This window comes from Podarcis bocagei (genome assembly GCF_964188305.1).
Source record: "Podarcis bocagei genome assembly, chromosome: 2".
In the NCBI taxonomy this organism is placed as follows: domain Eukaryota; kingdom Metazoa; phylum Chordata; class Lepidosauria; order Squamata; family Lacertidae; genus Podarcis; species Podarcis bocagei.
Window position 1 is genome coordinate 80,788,764 of NC_138126.1, and position 16,387 is coordinate 80,805,150.

Below are 16,387 nucleotides of genomic sequence, written 5' to 3' on the forward strand. Positions count from 1 at the left end.
AACTCGCAAGACGTTTTGTCTTGCGAAGCAAGCCCATAGGGAAATTCGTCTTGCGGAACGACTCAAAAACCGGAAAACTTTTTCGTCTTGTGCGTTTTTCGTCTTGCGAGGCATTCGTCTTGCGAGGTACCACTGTATGTGTCAGTTTATGCTTGCTTATACTGAATTTCATCTGCCATTTTGCTGCCCATTCACTCTGGCTGGAAAGTTGTTTGGTATCCTGAATCACTTGGTATTCTCCCAAAACTTACAGCTCAACACCAACTCCAATCATATATGAATAATTTATAAAGTGGGGGATCACACTGCTTCTCATTGTTATGAAAACTATCAATTTATTCCTCCCCATTGTTTCCTGCTGTTTAACCAAGAGGTTCCATGCAACCGTTGTTTTTACTTGAGAACCTTTGTTATAAGCCTTCTTTACACCCTCCAGGGCCAGGCCTACTGACAAATGATTTTTAAAGGTAACAATATAACTGAATACCTATTATAATCTGTTTCAAGCATGCAAATCCCTTCCTCAATAAGACCAGTTTTTCTATATGCTTAATAACTCTAATAGACACCATTTAATTCAGAATTGCTGCTAGGCCAAAAAGCCTGTAATTTATTAGCTTCTCCCTAAACTGAACCATTGGACTCCACATGAGTGTCCCTGCTTTTTTATTGTAGTGGCAAGCTGTATTCTTTTTAAAATAATCCATTTTTGCATTTAATTGGACTTAGAGCTTGCATGTGACCACAGCTATTTGAATGTTTCAGATGTTCTTAATGAGAAATATGATTCAGGCATGACTATCCTTTCAACATTTTCTGCAGTGAATATATCTATTTTTAGAGGCAAGATCAAAACAGATGCTGAGTAAAATTTGAATTCCCTGCCAAGGAAAATCTGCTAGATATCTTGCTCTGTAATTCCTGCTGGCAGAGGAAGGCCAATTCTTACCTAATGCTGTTGCTGTCTCTGTCTTATGTTAAGATACAAAATGAGAACACTTGCAGGTTAGATTTTATTGAAACTTTAATGGATTTCACAAAAGAGTCCATTTTACTCTTGCATCTTCTCTATTGTTTCCTCCTTGTACTTTCCTTTCTCTTTGCCAACTTGGCGAGACTTTGCTTTACGTTCCAATATTTTCTTACGATCCTTGTCCAGCTTTAGTTTTGTAATCACCACCTAGGGAGTCAAAATAAACAGTTTATTAAAATATTTATATTCCATCTTTCTGCTCAAAAAACTTGTCAATGCAACTCAGAGAACAAAAACAAAGTATGAAAAATAAAACTTTCCCCCCAAGTCTACAGTATCAAGTCTACAGTAGAACAACTCAAGAACAAAAATAAATAACCAGCCAGTGTCTTCAGAGAGGGAATTTCACAAACAGGACACCAGCACAGCAAAGGCTCTCTTCTGAGTGCTTTGATTTGTAACTAACTAGAAAACAGGGACTGTTAACTGAAAATTGCTGCCATACATTAATTCCACTCCCAAGTGACAAGTGTGATCCTTAAAGGAAAGAAATGCAATCTATTCCAAAGAGGCCAAACACCACTTCTCTTGTTCATGGAACCACCCTATACGACCAATTGTCTGGATTGACCCTCAATTTATTAGTCCTTATCCAGACCATTACTGACACCAGACACTTGGGCAAAATGTTCAATGTCACTCCTGAATTTGATGGAAAGGAGAAAAGGGTTGAATAATTTCAGTATTATGATAACTCATGCAAAGTTATGACAGTCACATTGCGCATCTGAAACTCAATTAATGTCACTTGGGAGTGGACTGGGGGAACCCATAAGCACTTCTAAAGTTACAATTTGGAACAGTCACTCCAGCTCCAAACTCAAGCAAAGGACTGGGGCTTTTGTTTGTCATGTTATGCTTGAAACATCTAAAGAACCACAACAAAACTCAGGGTAATACCCCACCCTACCCATTCCCCATTTCCAATGTCAAGAACAAAGCTAGGGCTCATCACTACTGCTATGGCAAGTATGGTGAGCAGAATTATGCACTATGGTTATTGTAAAACAAGGAACATGGCTTAAAAATGAAATCTCCTGAGCACTGAAGCAAAGCAACAACATTAAGAAGAAATGTTGGTTTTTAAAGGCAATTGTACTAAATAGGGAGCAAGCCAATTATCCGGTGATATCAGCATTAGGCTCCCAGGAATATCTGACCAAAAAGGCAGTCAGTAGATGTGACCAGACAACCAGCGTAACAATGTACAATCAGCAAAACTGTCAGGGATTAATAAGGGTTAATTTAGCAGTGGCCCAAACAATCCCTGAAAAATGAACCACATTCTGTCTGAGAGCAAATCCATCAAGCGTCCCATTCTCAAGCTGCAGAAGCCAGAATTTATCAAAGCAACAGTAACATAATGGCCTCAGGTAACATTTGGTTATTATGCACGAATACCCTAATTGGTGCTTGGGATTAGCTTCATCCCACCACTCAGATGCAGATGATATTTTTCCATCTAATTTCATTAGAGTAATAACACTGCAGTACTGATACCTAAGCAGTAAAAACATTGTTTCTGGTCTAATGACTCAATATAAAAGTTCTTATAGTTCATCCTCAAGTATCTATAAATTGGAAGTATGCAAGCACTGCTTATCCTTACTTGGTATGGCAATTTTAATAGTATTTTTGAGGAATTCTCAGAAAAAATACAGGCTTCTTCCAATAATTCTCCAACTTGGTGGTAGTTCCTCCACCACTTCCAGCTCTCTTGTATGCCAGTACCATTGGCTAGGCTCATCAAGCAGCATGGTGAAGGGAGACGGAAGAGAAGTGGGAAAATGGCAGCCAAGAGGATTTGCTTCTGAGTATGTTTGAACTCTCTAGTTCCTAAAAATTATAGGAACCCTAACAATTATTCATTTTTATTCCTTCTACCAGATGAATCACAGAGGAAACAGTTTTGGGCTTTAATCTCAACGGGTTTTTTCCTTCTCCCCCCCACACTGTCTAACCTTGCAACTTGGTAAATTTGCAGATGTGGAAAGAGGGAAGTGGAGGGAAACTGGAAAATGGGAGGGATGCCCTGAGCTTTATGAGCAGAGGTCAAATTTCAGAACTAGGAGAGCTCATTTAAGTGCTTCTCTATTACTGGGTAGAAGGCAATATTCATGTGAGAAAACACCTGGAAGACTTACCTACTTCACTTTACAGCATGAAAGAATACCAGCACACAGGGCACTAATGTCAGCTTTTTGCTATGTGCTAGTCTCAGTTTAAATTTTCTCAAAATAAATCCTACTCTTACTGGCATAACATACATAGAGCTAATCTTGTTTCTGAGCAAGAAGAAGCTTCAGCCAAGATACAATATATGGTGGCTGCTTTGAGTAAGGCCTGCAAAGGATAACATAACACATTTGTAACCCACCTAAGTTAGGCCCAATGTCACCCAATTGAGCTTCAGGGTTAAGTGGGATCCTCTTTCCCAGTCCCTAGCCCACTGGCTCACTATACCACAACAACTTTTATCTAAATTGTAGCAAAGCCTTAAAACTTCATTCAACGTGATGCAAAGTGTCTTATTGCCAAAGGAACAATGCAGATATGTCTCACTTTTTTCCTTATTAATTTCCCCCCAAACTATTTCACCAAGGCGTGATAAACATGCCAGCTTTTTCTTGGAAGAAAATTAATTTCATGTCTGACAGGCATAATGATACATCCCACAACCCTCGATCACCACCATATTTCTGACAACAAAACTGATTTCACATTCCAAAAGTGGAATGCAGACAATAAGCATGACAATGTCCTCACTGTTTGTATTTTTCCCATGTATTTGGGGAAACGAAAGCAGCTCTTCATTAACTCTCCATCAAGCAAAGGAAGAAAGGCAGATTTCCAAGGTACACACTGGCCATGTAACAAAGTGTTTTAGATGTCAAAACCAGCACTTCAAATTATGGCAACAGAAACCAGCAAAATCCCTGCACCACTGATATAAATGTGTAGATGATAGCTACTTATTTTATCAAAGCACCATGGCCAAGGCCATCAGTGCTCTTCCAGGCAATATGGCCTTCCAACAATCACTCTCTCAAATCTTGTCTGAATTCAATGCTATAACAAACAGACCCAACAGCATCCAGTCTCTCATCTTGGAATTTGAATGAGATGAAAAAAGTGAACTTCTTTGATGCAATTGCTATGGAAGAACAAGCATCGGCACAATGATGGCACAATTTGCACTTTCCCAAATCTTAGGGAAAATGGAATCAATCAGCTAAAATATTCCAGGAATAGCGTATCTGGAGTGAGTTCATGCAGTCCCTGTCCACACAAGAATCAGGAGGTATTCTGTCATGCAGAGACAGAGCAGACTAGACTGGATTGTGTTACTGCTATGGAAGTTCTGCTTCTGCCCCAGATGCACCTCCTCATCATCAGCACTACTCTTTGGAGCAATCAACAATCCCAATCAGTAAATATTGAGAAAGCACAGCAATTACCCTGTGTTTCTAGAGGAACAGTTAACATGCTTTTATTTGTTCTAAACATGTTCAACATATTAACAAGAGCAAACTTGAAGAGCCAGAAAGTCTTAAGTTCCAAAACTTCCACACAACCCCCAATCAGTACTGCTAGAAGTTCAAAACCAGTCTGCTGAAGCTGATTTTCATCCTACACTAGTGTCTTTCCTGGTTTAGCATATACTAGACAATCCTTGATATATGCCTGCTTTATATCATGCCTCTGGATATGCTCTAATAGGCTTCATTAATCTTTGACTGAAATTTATACTTTCTATAATTAGTTATCAAAATTCTAATATCCCAGGAACTTTGTAAAGTTCGTAACTTAGGCTAGGTCAGATGCCTTGTTCTCTCAATTATGATGCTCTATTTTTTTATAACGCTATAGACTTCAACATTATAATCACTAAATGAAGTACCGTTGTACCTTGGAAGTTGAACAGAATCTGTTCCAGAAGTCCATTCGACTTCCAAAACGTTCTAAAACCGAAGCACAGCTTCTGATTGACTGCAGGAAGCTCCTGCCGCCAATCAGAAGCCGCAGAAGCCCTGACAGACATTCAGCTTCCAAAAATAGTTTGCAAACCAGAACAGTCACTTCAGGATTTGCGACATTCAGAAGCCAAAACATTCAGGAACTAAGCTGTTCAACTTCCAAGGTACGACTGTATATATTAACTACTTGTAAAGTGTTAATATAAAGTAACAGCTACTTTTCTATGGATTACATTCTTTAACCACCACATATGAAAGTTTTTGTCTTTTGAAAAAGATCCTTGGATTGTTCCAAGTTTTGGTCTCCCGAAGTGCCTCTTTTTCTTGATGATCATGCATGTTTAACAACTGCTGTTGGGGAAACCAGAGAGTTCTGATTGCAGAACTAATTAATGCCAATTATCTACAGCTACCAGGATTGCACTCTATTTAACAGAAGAATTCAAGAAACATGAGCATTTCCCTTGCATACCATTTCAGCCAAGATTACCTTGCTAGGGTGAATGCCGACGTGTACAGTTGTGCCGTTTGCTTTCTCACGCTGTACACGTTCAATGTAGATGACATACTTCTTTCTGTATACCTGGACTACCTTGCCGATCTGCTGCCCTTTGTAATGACCCCGGACGACCTACAAAGACAAAAGATATTTAACATTCTCAGGTGTCATTGTTATACACAGTATCGTAATCATCTTTCTACAGCAGAGAATTTCATGCACTAAGCATTGACTTAAATAAAATGCCACAGGAAAGACTTTCTCTTACACAGGCCAGGCAGGAAACTAGATTCAGGGACAATAAGACTGATACAATATTAAATATTTACTATATTAAAAAGTTTTTATTGCAAACACCCACAGTACATTGCTAATCTGAAAACTGAATTTGTTTTTTCACTCGAACAGAAATAAACCTGCACACCAAAAAAGCACCATTTCCAGCCATATGCTGAAAGGCAATCTTAAAACCTTCATTGACTTGCTTGTGCATTACTCCCAGTGTTCCAGCGATTCCTCCCATTCCTATGAGGATAAAGTTGTCATAACTGACCTTCATCCCAAAGACAAGGAGACAGCTCGGACGATTAAGATGCCTTTCATACTATGCTCTTTTTCCATAGCACAATGCTACTATGTTAGTTTTCTTCTCCTGAGGGTTCACTTCAGACCACAGTCCCAGATTGTAAAAACCAGACATTGGAATTGTACCATGGGAACGCAGCCACCTTCCTCTTCCTGATGTTGGCTAATTTCCCTCTTCCTGGTTGCAAGTAATAGGTCCACCATGACATCCAAATCTGGCAAACTATGGCTGGCACAAACAATGAATGCTAACAAATTCTAGTTTGAAGTTTGTTTGCATACCAGTTTCCAATTCTGGTTTTCACTAAGCACTGTTTGACCTATTTGGACATTTGTTTGCATGACATGACTCTTACACAATTTTAATTGATTGAAATTAAAGGGCTTTGATAGTATGGCAATCAGCCAAACCACACTTGATCTGAAATGCTGCAGACACACTGGCTGTTTTTGCTTCCACACACTGGCATAAAACAGCTTCTTATGTGGGACAGCACCCACACATTGCATTAAAGGTGACCACCTAAAATTGCTGCTGAGTGAATGGGGCCTGATCTCCATGCAGTTTAGAATGTGGTATTTGATGCATAAGGAAACCCACAAAATGTTGCTTAGAAATTGTTTTCAAAACTAACCATTTACCTCGCTGACGTCTATTGCCTTTATTAGTTGAAAACAAAACCATTATTCTTCGCAGAAGAAATCAATAACTCAAAACACATACTTGGACTTCGTCATCCTTTCGGATGGGCATAGAACGGACATTGTATTTCTGCCTCAACTCCTTGGAAAGGGGAGAAGACATGATCTTCCTGCGAATGTGAGATGGCGCATTGAAGTGCCGTTTGCGGTTCTTGCTGCGGTCTGAGGTCACAAACGGATTGAACTTCATTTTGACTAGAGGAGGAAAAAAACATGCACACCTAATTATTCACACTGAAGTCTAGCGAGGAAAAATGACTACCAATCATTCCTCAATAAAACAGTATTTATCAAAAAAATATAATAATTGGAAAGGAGCACCCCCAAACTCAAAAACATGTTAGCAGCCAAGGTCTCAAAGATACTTTTGCACTTTGGATATATCCTGACAAAGTTAAGACAAACAAGTCTGAGACATTTGGAGCTGTGGGGGTGCAGGGTTGTGAGCCCGACACTGGAATGCCAAGCTTACAAGACATATATAAAGCTCAGTTATAACTTGGACTCTATTAATGTCCTGTAAAATGTTTCTTTCACAGCACTGGAGTTATAAGCTTTCAGCGCAATATTTCTTAAGGCCCATATAATAATTTATTTGGTATAGGAGCATTCTGGCTTAGTCATTATTGACTATATTCTGGCCACGATAAATCAATGTCTGCTCTACTCTTATATTCACGCTCATACAATAAAAGTTCAAGTTGCTCAGCTGAACTGAAAACCAGCAGCAATGTGTTATCAGGAGAAATAATTCTTGATATGTTCAGTGTGCATTATGCCCAAAAAAGTGTGTATAGGATTTTTAACAGTGGCATCTACAGCACTAAAATAATTGGGACAAGCAGCAGACTCCCAAGAGACGGGGATGGAGTAAAATTAAACATCTCAATACCCCAGTAAAACGCTGAGAGAACATAAGCAGTAGTATGGAAAGTCAGGCTCAAAGACACACACGGAACAGCTTTATCAGGTTAGATCAGCATTTAGGTAAATTGTGATCCTACAGACGTTGGATTCCAACTCCCATCAGCCTGACGCTGGGAGATGTGGCTCCGCATTACGCGGAAGGAAAAGCATCCAGACACATTACTGGATATAGGAAGCCGCGCAACAGATGAAAAGAAAGCACTCCAGCCGTCTATGTCCCTATAACCTGGGAATACGTTCTAACGTCAGGCCTTCTATCCACTTTCTCCCTCCCATCTCCTCCTCAGACAGCACTTCCACCGGAGAGCATTATGGGGCGAAGCGCACCACTGCCAGGCATTCCCAGGCCCCAAACCGGCCACGGAAAGAGGTGAGCAGATCCGACGGAGAAAATGGTTCCTCCCGCCTCAAATATAAGAACCACCGCGACGCCCCCTCCACCCCGCATGCTCCCCGGTAAACTGCAACGGGCTCTCGGCCGTCAGTGGGCCGATGATAACAGATTACAATCCTCCTTTCATTCTTACCCGCTGCTGCCTCGGCTATGGCCGCCCGGAAAGAGAGGTTGATTCTACTTCCGCCGGTGCTGGTGAGACCTCAGCTCTCGCGAGAACGCCACACGCTTCCGAGAAACGTCGACGGAACGGAAGCGCAGGAGAAACGGCCGGCGCCCCCGCGCGTCCTTCGGAGGAAACTGCAGCAGGAGCCGGTGCAGACAGCTGGGCGCTGCTTGCTTTGACTGCCGTGCCTCGAGCGAGCGGACTTTGCAGTCCGGAGAAGCGAGGCGCGCGGAGGGAGACCCTGAAGTCCGCTGCTGCAGGGAATGCGAGGGCTGTCCCGCTCCTGGGCTGAGCCCACTTTCCGCCAGGGGACACAAAACTTGTGAGACCAGCGGATAAATGTCCCGCCAGCAGCGTGGCGTATTCGTATGCGCTCTGCGCTCGCTTTGATTTCTAAACATTTTGTTCTCCTGCCATCTTTGCACACTTGAAGCAGCCGCCGTCCCATACACTTCTAAAGGAGCCCCACACCTCGCCCGTGGTAGCTGTCCTCGCAGCTGCGAGATGGCCAGATGCAAAAAGAGAACCAAAGCTCCTTTCCATTTAAATAAGTCTGCGGGGAAGGGGAGATTTCAGCCTCCGCAGCTTGCAATGAGAAACTACACCTACCAGTAGTACAGGTATTGTCTCCTCTGCACAACTATTGGAAGGGCAGGCAGGAGCCCTTGCCCTCTTTCTGCATCTGGGCAGCCTGTGATGAATTTGTGAATTTGGTTCCAGCAGGCCCTCACAGAGGTCCAGGGCACTTCTGGCCTTGAGATCCGTAGCCACGATTAAAAAAGGATTGCTGTGGTTTTATACAGTTTCTCCATAACTGTATTTACACTAGTCCATCATCCTCCACAGTTGGAGGCAGCAATCCTCCAAATACCAGTTGCTGGAACCTCAGGAGGGGAAAGTGCTCTTGTGCGCATGTTTGGCCCAGTCGTTTCCCCACTGGCATGGTCACTGAGAGGACAGGATGCTGGACTAGGTGTGTCATTGGCCTGATCCAGCAGGCTCTTCTTATGTCCTGATCATTGCACTGTAAACATTGGCTGGTTCAACAGGCAGGGACAGCGAAGGACAATGGGGCAGGAAGGAGGGGGCTCATATCTGTAATAAATGACATGGGGTGGGCGGGGGGGGGGGGAGAAGGTTCTTTTAGGCCTCTGGTGAGAGCAGAAGAGACTTGAAGGGGCTGGTGGAATTGGGGGGGGGGGAGGGTTAAAAGTGGCATTTGGATGAAAAGTGGTACAGTACACTTTCGTCCTCAGAAAAAACCCAACCTCATATCCATGTAAGAAAGGCACAGGGAGACAGAAATGAACACTCATGTATTATTTTCAATTTGATTTTTGCAAATGGAAAAAAAATGTATAAAATCCATCCAAATATTAAACAAGATACAGGAGGTTACAAGATCCAGTTTTACACCAATATAACAAATCATTTCGTAAGAAAGGTAGGGGGAATTCTAAAGATGTTTTATCAACATTGTAAAAGCATGAAGGATTCAAAATCAGTGAAGAAAGGGCTGTTGAGGAGGGGGGGAATCAGTGAGAATTGCCATCAGAGAAAATTTGCTATCTTTCCAACACCATAGCAGAGTGAAATTTTCACACAGACATACTGGGCAGATGAAGGCTGTAATTCCCGGGTTGGGGGGATGTAACCTGTGGCCCTCCAGATGGACTTTTGTCAGCTCCAGCCAGGTGAACCCACTATAGGGGGGTGTGGGACCTCTGACAAATCACGATGTGGGGCCCCTCACCTTGCCCCTTTTCCTCTTCCTGGTGATGGTGGCCATGGCAGCCCCTCTCCTGGCTTAGTTTTTGTTGTGGTGGTGGTGCCACCACACTGAAAGCAGCAGCAGCGGTGAGGCTCTTCCAGCTCCTTGCATCCCCTCTAGAAAGGGAGGATGTGAAGAGCCTTGGCAGGTTGACAGGAGGGCTGGCCAGGTACTGCTAGCCACGGCTGCCAATATCAGATGAAATCCCCTACCAAATGGCATGGCCTGGGTCAGGCTCCCTCCCCACCACCACCACCAAAGAGATGGCTAGTGGGGGATGATGTGAGTTGTAGCCAAATAACACCTGGAGGGTCAAAGATTCACCATCCCTGCTGTAATTCTGTATCCTTTTACCTAAAAGTAAACTCCATAGAATTCAATTAGACTTACTTCCAAGTAAATATGTGCAGATTTGTGTCATTTAGTCACAGTGTCTTGATATGACACTTCCACATTTTTCAAAGGTCACCCTTAAAAGATCACACATTATTCCAGCAACAAAATACCCTCCCCCAAACTGTAACATGGAAATTCTTAGTGTTTATTTTAAGAAGTGCAGCAAAACCTAGAGAACACACAGCCAATGTGCATTCATATCTAGGTGATATAAAATTTACAAAGCATGCAACTAATTATCACTTGATTCATATATCAAAGGACTATTTGAGGTCTATTGAAATTATAGATCTTGCTGTAGTTCTCAATGTCAACAGCATATTAAAAACTACTACTAGCAGTATTTCTGCCTTTCCCCCAATCATTGCAGGCACACACAAACAATTGTTTTATACTTAAGATTGAAATGCACCTGTAGAAAACATCTGTGCTGCAACCTTGTCTCGTTTTTTACAGGGCTGTACCTATCCTCCTTGGCAAATGTTGGCAATCTAAAATAATTTTAAAGATAAGCAAACAATTGAAAAATATGTACAAGGATTTGGATTCCACATACTGAGGGCCAAGTCCTATGTTCTTGGCATTTGTGTCTTTCAAAATTATGCTCATCCATCCAGGTTACTGGAGTGCCTCATTCTCTCCTCTTTCAATCCAGACATTCTAACCTGGGCAGGAGGGGTAGTAAATGCTTCAAAAGGCAGAAGGAAGTAACAAAAAAATGCAGCAATAGATAGTGATCATCATCTTCTGCTGCATATTGCAGTTCTCAATTCATTCATTCTGCTTTTGTCCTGCTGCCTTATGCCATCTATAAATGCTAACACTGTTCAGTTTCTGAAAAGAAGAGAAACCATTTTAACATCCCAGAAGATTAATAGAAATAGATTGTTCTATTTTACTGTTGTTCTGAATGATCTCAATATCCAGGCTAGGGTTTTTCATGCACAATTTTTGTCAAAGACAACATGATTGTCCATTTTGATTGAAAAGAAAAATCTACTTTGCATAATTAGTTTTCGCCTTGACCAGCACCTGTGAGAATTTAAAAATAATTATACTAGTCAGATCCATAGGATTTGGTTTTACAACAAAAATCATTTTCAGAGGATGTAGTGTAGGAAGCCCCACCCACTTGTCAATGCTGCCATCTTTCAAGACACACAGAGTGCAATCTGAACCTTACATTTTGATGGCTGGCAGAGTAGTGGGAGAGGGCTAGAATGCTGCATAGATTCCTCTCTAGTGGCTTTTGACAGCAGAGAGGAGTGTTGCTGGGGGCAGGGCTCTGCCATAGCTGAGTTCCAAGCTATGCCAGGCAGATGGTCATCTCCCACTGATGGTACTTTCGATTGCAGTAGGGCATAGAAAGCCCCAAAGGTGTGTTTCAGGGCTGGTAGATCTTTGGATGTAACACCAGGTGGGTCCTCTGTTCCATACCTCCCCAGCCCCTTGTTAGGATTGCTCTACTAGATTTGTTTGCTCTTTTACAAAGTCTTCAATTAACTAATTAAAGTGGCATGTACCAATGGAAAACGATACAAAGGAGGAAAATGGATAGCAGTGACGTTTTTATTCTTTGCTTCTTCTCACAGGACCTGGAGGAGAGTTGCTTTGTTACTGCATCTTCCCTAGCTGGATCTTCTTCCAGGCTTCAGAGGCAGTGAAAATACAGGAATCAAGAATCCCAGCCACTGTGAAGGTTCCTCCAACGATGGCACAAATCTGACATGTTGAAAGAAACAAAAAAACGGGTTGGTGTAGGGAAGATCAAGTTGGTCCTCAAGCGTACAGAGGTCCTCCTTGGTTTCCATTTAGCTATTTTCAGGCAGCCTATAGAATCGTAGAACTGTAGAGTTGGAAGGCACCACGAGGGTCATCTAGTCCAACTGCCTGAAATGCAGGAGCCTTTTGCCCAACGTGGGTCTCAAACCCACAACCCTGAGATTAACAGTCTCATGCTCTACTGACTGAACTAGGAAGAGACCTAAAGCTAAGTGTAAGATCATTCAGAGAGCTGAACAAGAAGAAGAACCCCATTTCCCATATTCAGATCCACAGCCTATGCATAAATACCATGACCAAAAAAACGTGACCTTGTTATTAGTTATCACACCCCTAAAGAAATCCTCACTACTCTTGGCTCAACCCTCCGTTTTCTACCCTTTAACTTTTGTCATAAGAACGTAAGGTGAGCCTGCTGGATCAGGTAAAATGGCCCACCTAGTCCACTATGGGGCGTTAGGGGAGGGGTAGTACCTCTGGTGGGGGGCACTTTGTGCTCCTCCTGGGGCACTTTTGGCTCCTAGAAGCTGCCCTAGGAACAGCATTTGGAGAATGAATTCACTATTAGTATACTGGATGTGTTTGCGACGGGTGTGCTGATCCTATGATGAATTTCTTTCCTGGTTCTCGCCCAGGGTCCAACAAACTCTCACAAACGTCTCACAATGAGAAGAGTTCATGGAAACAGCGGACATCACCCTAGTCTCTCTCTTTCAAGACTTGCTTTCTATGGGCAGGCCCAAGGTGGATGGTGCTTCCTCAGGCCACCCACAGCTGTGTCCCATTCAGCTGCACTCTCCACACGCAGTTCTAGGTACAGCAAGTTTGTTGAGTTTCCCAGGGGATGGGGAAAGTGCACCCCACCCCCACTCACTGCTCTTTCTTCACCCTCTGCCCTCTCCTCCTCCAGCTTGTGAGCTTAATCACCACTCTGTGGCTTCTTCTGCACACTGAACCCTCATATCTTCTTAACTTCCTTATCAGTTATCTGTTTCTAGTGTGCAAAGCACCATACAGTCCTTATCTCAAGCACCTTCATAGCAGATTGATGTTGGGAATTTTTTCAGATTTCCCAAATGGGGAAATGATTATGTTTCAAGGCAAATCCAACACTTCAGCCGCTACATTTAATAGAGGGCGAAGGTGAATCTCCCTGTGGACCTCAGCAACTCTTACCATCCCTTGGCCACGCTGGCTATGGCCGATGGGGGATACCCACAGTTCCCCGCCCCGGACAAGTGAGATTTAAAATGGATAAGTAGCAAAATATAAGCAGAGTTAATCCAGGTGAGAAAAAAGCTCAATAAATTCTCAAAATAAAGAAACAGGAGGTCAAGGATCATGTTCTAGGCACAGTAAAACTCAAGAAGAATAGACTTTGGACAGATGGGAAACAAGACATTCAGGAAGGAATTACTCCTTTGAGACTGCAATCCTGTGCACATTACCTGAAAATAAGTCCCAATGAACTTAATAGGAGGAGATATTATAGGACTGGGCTGTAAAGCAGATCAATAAAATGAGCTGTAAACCTTTCACAGAGGGGAAGCCAAGCCCCCTTGTCACCACATAGATCTATTAGCATGTGACACAGGGGACAGCAGCCAAAGAGAACAGTGGCCAAGTTTGAAATGAAATTAGGAAGCATGAGTAAACAGGACTTTAATAGCAAGCAGCAGCAGCAAGGGAGGAATTGCTCCTTTCTATGTGTATTTTTAACTTAGGCATGTGTGTCCAATGAGCCCAGCAAAATGGGAAGATGTTTCAGTTACAAAAAGTCTAGGTAAATTTATTTTCCGCAGCACAGCTGACATTCTCAGAACTGAAAACCACAAAAAAGGCAGAGGAAATAAACCCCTGTACAACTGAATTTCTATTTAAAAAAAGAAATGGGTATGGCTTCCACCATCACTCCTCTGTTTCTGCTATTTCCCTTGCCCCCACCCTGTTCTCCTCTTACAGTGATGCAAAGTTACTTTTCAGGGAGAATGACACCAGAATGAGTTGGGTAATTTCAATCCATGCGGATCAGCTGACACAAGACGTTTTATACCGCAAGTAGGGAGGAGGGAATGTACTTTTTGCATTGAGGGCAGGAAAATATGACTTCAGAGCAGCAAATACCAGAAGAAAAACACACACAGAGAAAAAAATATTCATCTGTGCGGCTCTGCACCACTGATTACTTATGACTCACACATACCTGGCATCTGCTTAGTCTCTGCCTTCCCTGCATGCACTTGAAAAAAAATCAAAGGTGGATGCATTCAGCAATTGAGAGAGGGGAAGGCAGAATCTTCCTCCTCCTCCTTCTTTAAGAGAAATAAAAACTCTCATCAAAGAGGCTAGGAATGAGGTTTTGTGGATGCACCCCTTGGTCTAGACAGCTGTGCCTTGTTGGTTCCAGAAAATAAGGCATGCAAGTGATGCATCTTTTAGTGCTTGGTGCTGAGCGCTCACTACTCAAAAGGACAACAGATGGTCTCATCTTACCCATTTTGTACTTGGCTACACATATTTTGGTGGAATTTCCTGCCAGTAAAGTGTTGGCAAGACTCATCCCTGCCATCTTTTAGACGTCTCCTTAAAAAACTTGTGTTATTCAGGCAGGCCTTTGCAATGTGAATTTATTTTTACCAACCAGTGTTTATTGATGTATTTACTGACGTTTTTATTTATCCAATTGTAATTTTGTATGCTGTATATCACCTTGCTGTGTTTTTATAAAAGCGTGGTCTATAAATGTTTTAATAAATAAAAATAAAATAAATCCAGAAGTAGTAGACAGCGGATAGGTGCTCTCTCATTCCTCTTAGATATAGCCAGCAAATATGTGGGTACAACAACACTTTTGTTTAGTGGCGCTGTTCCTTCCCCAACTATTTTACTAACAGCTTTTGTGTGCGCCAAGACAAACCCTTTGTGTGCCTTAAGAACAATAATGGAAATTGTATCCAAAACAGCCAGCCCACACATTTATGTCACTCCTACTATAAACAAATACACACAAAATGCCACAGAGCCGCACCCAGATGACCAGGCATACATGAACATCAACACTATTCCTCCCGACAGCCCTGCTTAAAGTTCCCACAGAGAGAGAGACACTAAAAAGATCCATTCCCTTTTGAGGTAACAATAGGAAGTTTTACATTTCCAAACCTGGATAAATTCTCTCACGGCCTGGTAGGGTCTTTTCCCACCTATGGTCATGAGAACACATTTAAAAACACTTCAGTGTTTCTGTGACAGTTGTATGGGTGCAGCCTGGTAAACAAGCTACCCAACAAAAGAAACAGCAGGTGCTCCTTCCATGGGCCTCCTTTGTAGCTTTTAACTAAGCATCTGCTGCTTAACAAGATTCAGGGTGCTTCTGAGGCCTGCCCCTCTTGACAATAACTCCAGCTGCCACAAGTGGATAATCTCTGGCTGGGCCAGAAGGCTGCAGCCTCTCCACAGCAATGACGGCTAGCCAGTCTCCAAGGCAACCATGATGCAGAAGGGCAAGCGGGCAGCGTTAGCAAAGACTGGGACGGCAGGAGTGACGGCGGCCCAGAGAGCCATTGAGCTGGGCTGGATAACTACATCTTAATATATAACAGCCCCGCCTGCCCCACTCCAGTGTCCATTCTTGAAAAGATGGCTGGCATCTCAAAATGGTGGAAGTGCGAAGCTTGTGAATACAAGGCATGAATATATCCTGATGGGCAATTTCTAGTAGCAATAGAAAAGGGCTGGTACCATTAAAACAAGGCACTTCATACCAGAGCCCAGACTGTGCAAGAGACAAGAGCTCTTCACCTGGATAAAGAACTTTGGTCGTCGAGTTCGGTATTATGGTTCTTTTCTGACCTTGTCACATGAGCTTCACTTGCATGCACACATATATAAGACGTGTCAGCTACAGAGAAATAGAGAACATGATGTAATGGGAACTTACTGTTGTGATGAACCTGTACAAGGGCTGTCGCCTTTCTGTGTATTTCACTGTGATAGGACTCAGGTCATAGCGAAACCAGATGGCTGGGATGATGCGGCCTGTATGGCTGTATGCTACGTACTCCTGAAAAAGATTCATATAAGGTAGAACTGAGTTATAATCTCCATTTGGAGAGGGTTTGGTGGTGCCAGCTGAGAACCAGTGGCTCGCTTAAG

General features: G+C 42.7%; 2 protein-coding genes across 2 annotated transcripts in view; both read right to left on the bottom strand.

Moving 5' to 3' along the window:
- Positions 1-1,006: 1,006 nt before the first annotated feature.
- Positions 1,007-8,375, bottom strand: RPL26L1 (ribosomal protein L26 like 1). The gene is made up of 4 exons (XM_081179025.1): positions 8,251-8,375; positions 6,819-6,991; positions 5,501-5,641; positions 1,007-1,180 (listed from the first exon to the last, which is right to left on the bottom strand). Exons 2-4 carry the CDS (start codon positions 6,984-6,986, stop codon positions 1,052-1,054), a joined length of 438 nt encoding a protein of 145 aa, XP_081035151.1. The 5' UTR covers positions 6,987-6,991; positions 8,251-8,375; the 3' UTR covers positions 1,007-1,051.
- Positions 8,376-12,001: 3,626 nt separating this feature from the next.
- Positions 12,002-16,387, bottom strand: part of ERGIC1 (endoplasmic reticulum-golgi intermediate compartment 1) — a 72,480-nt gene continuing 68,094 nt past the window's right edge. The window contains exons 9-10 of the mRNA XM_081178795.1: positions 16,173-16,295; positions 12,002-12,172 (exon numbers count right to left, since the gene is read on the bottom strand). Coding sequence (XP_081034921.1) covers positions 12,065-12,172; positions 16,173-16,295 — 231 coding nt within the window. The 3' untranslated portion in view covers positions 12,002-12,064. The remainder of the gene's footprint in view (positions 12,173-16,172; positions 16,296-16,387) is intronic.

Excerpts from the sequence above, each read along its gene's own strand:
- RPL26L1 (XM_081179025.1), bottom strand. The coding sequence starts at position 6,986 with ATGAAGTTCAATCCGTTTGTGACCTCAGACCGCAGCAAGAACCGCAAA. Across the intron at positions 5,642-6,818 it reads GAAAGGATGACGAAGTCCAA|GTCGTCCGGGGTCATTACAA; the intron begins GTATGTGTTTTG and ends TTGTCTTTGTAG. Across the intron at positions 1,181-5,500 it reads TCGGCATTCACCCTAGCAAG|GTGGTGATTACAAAACTAAA; the intron begins GTAATCTTGGCT and ends TTGACTCCCTAG.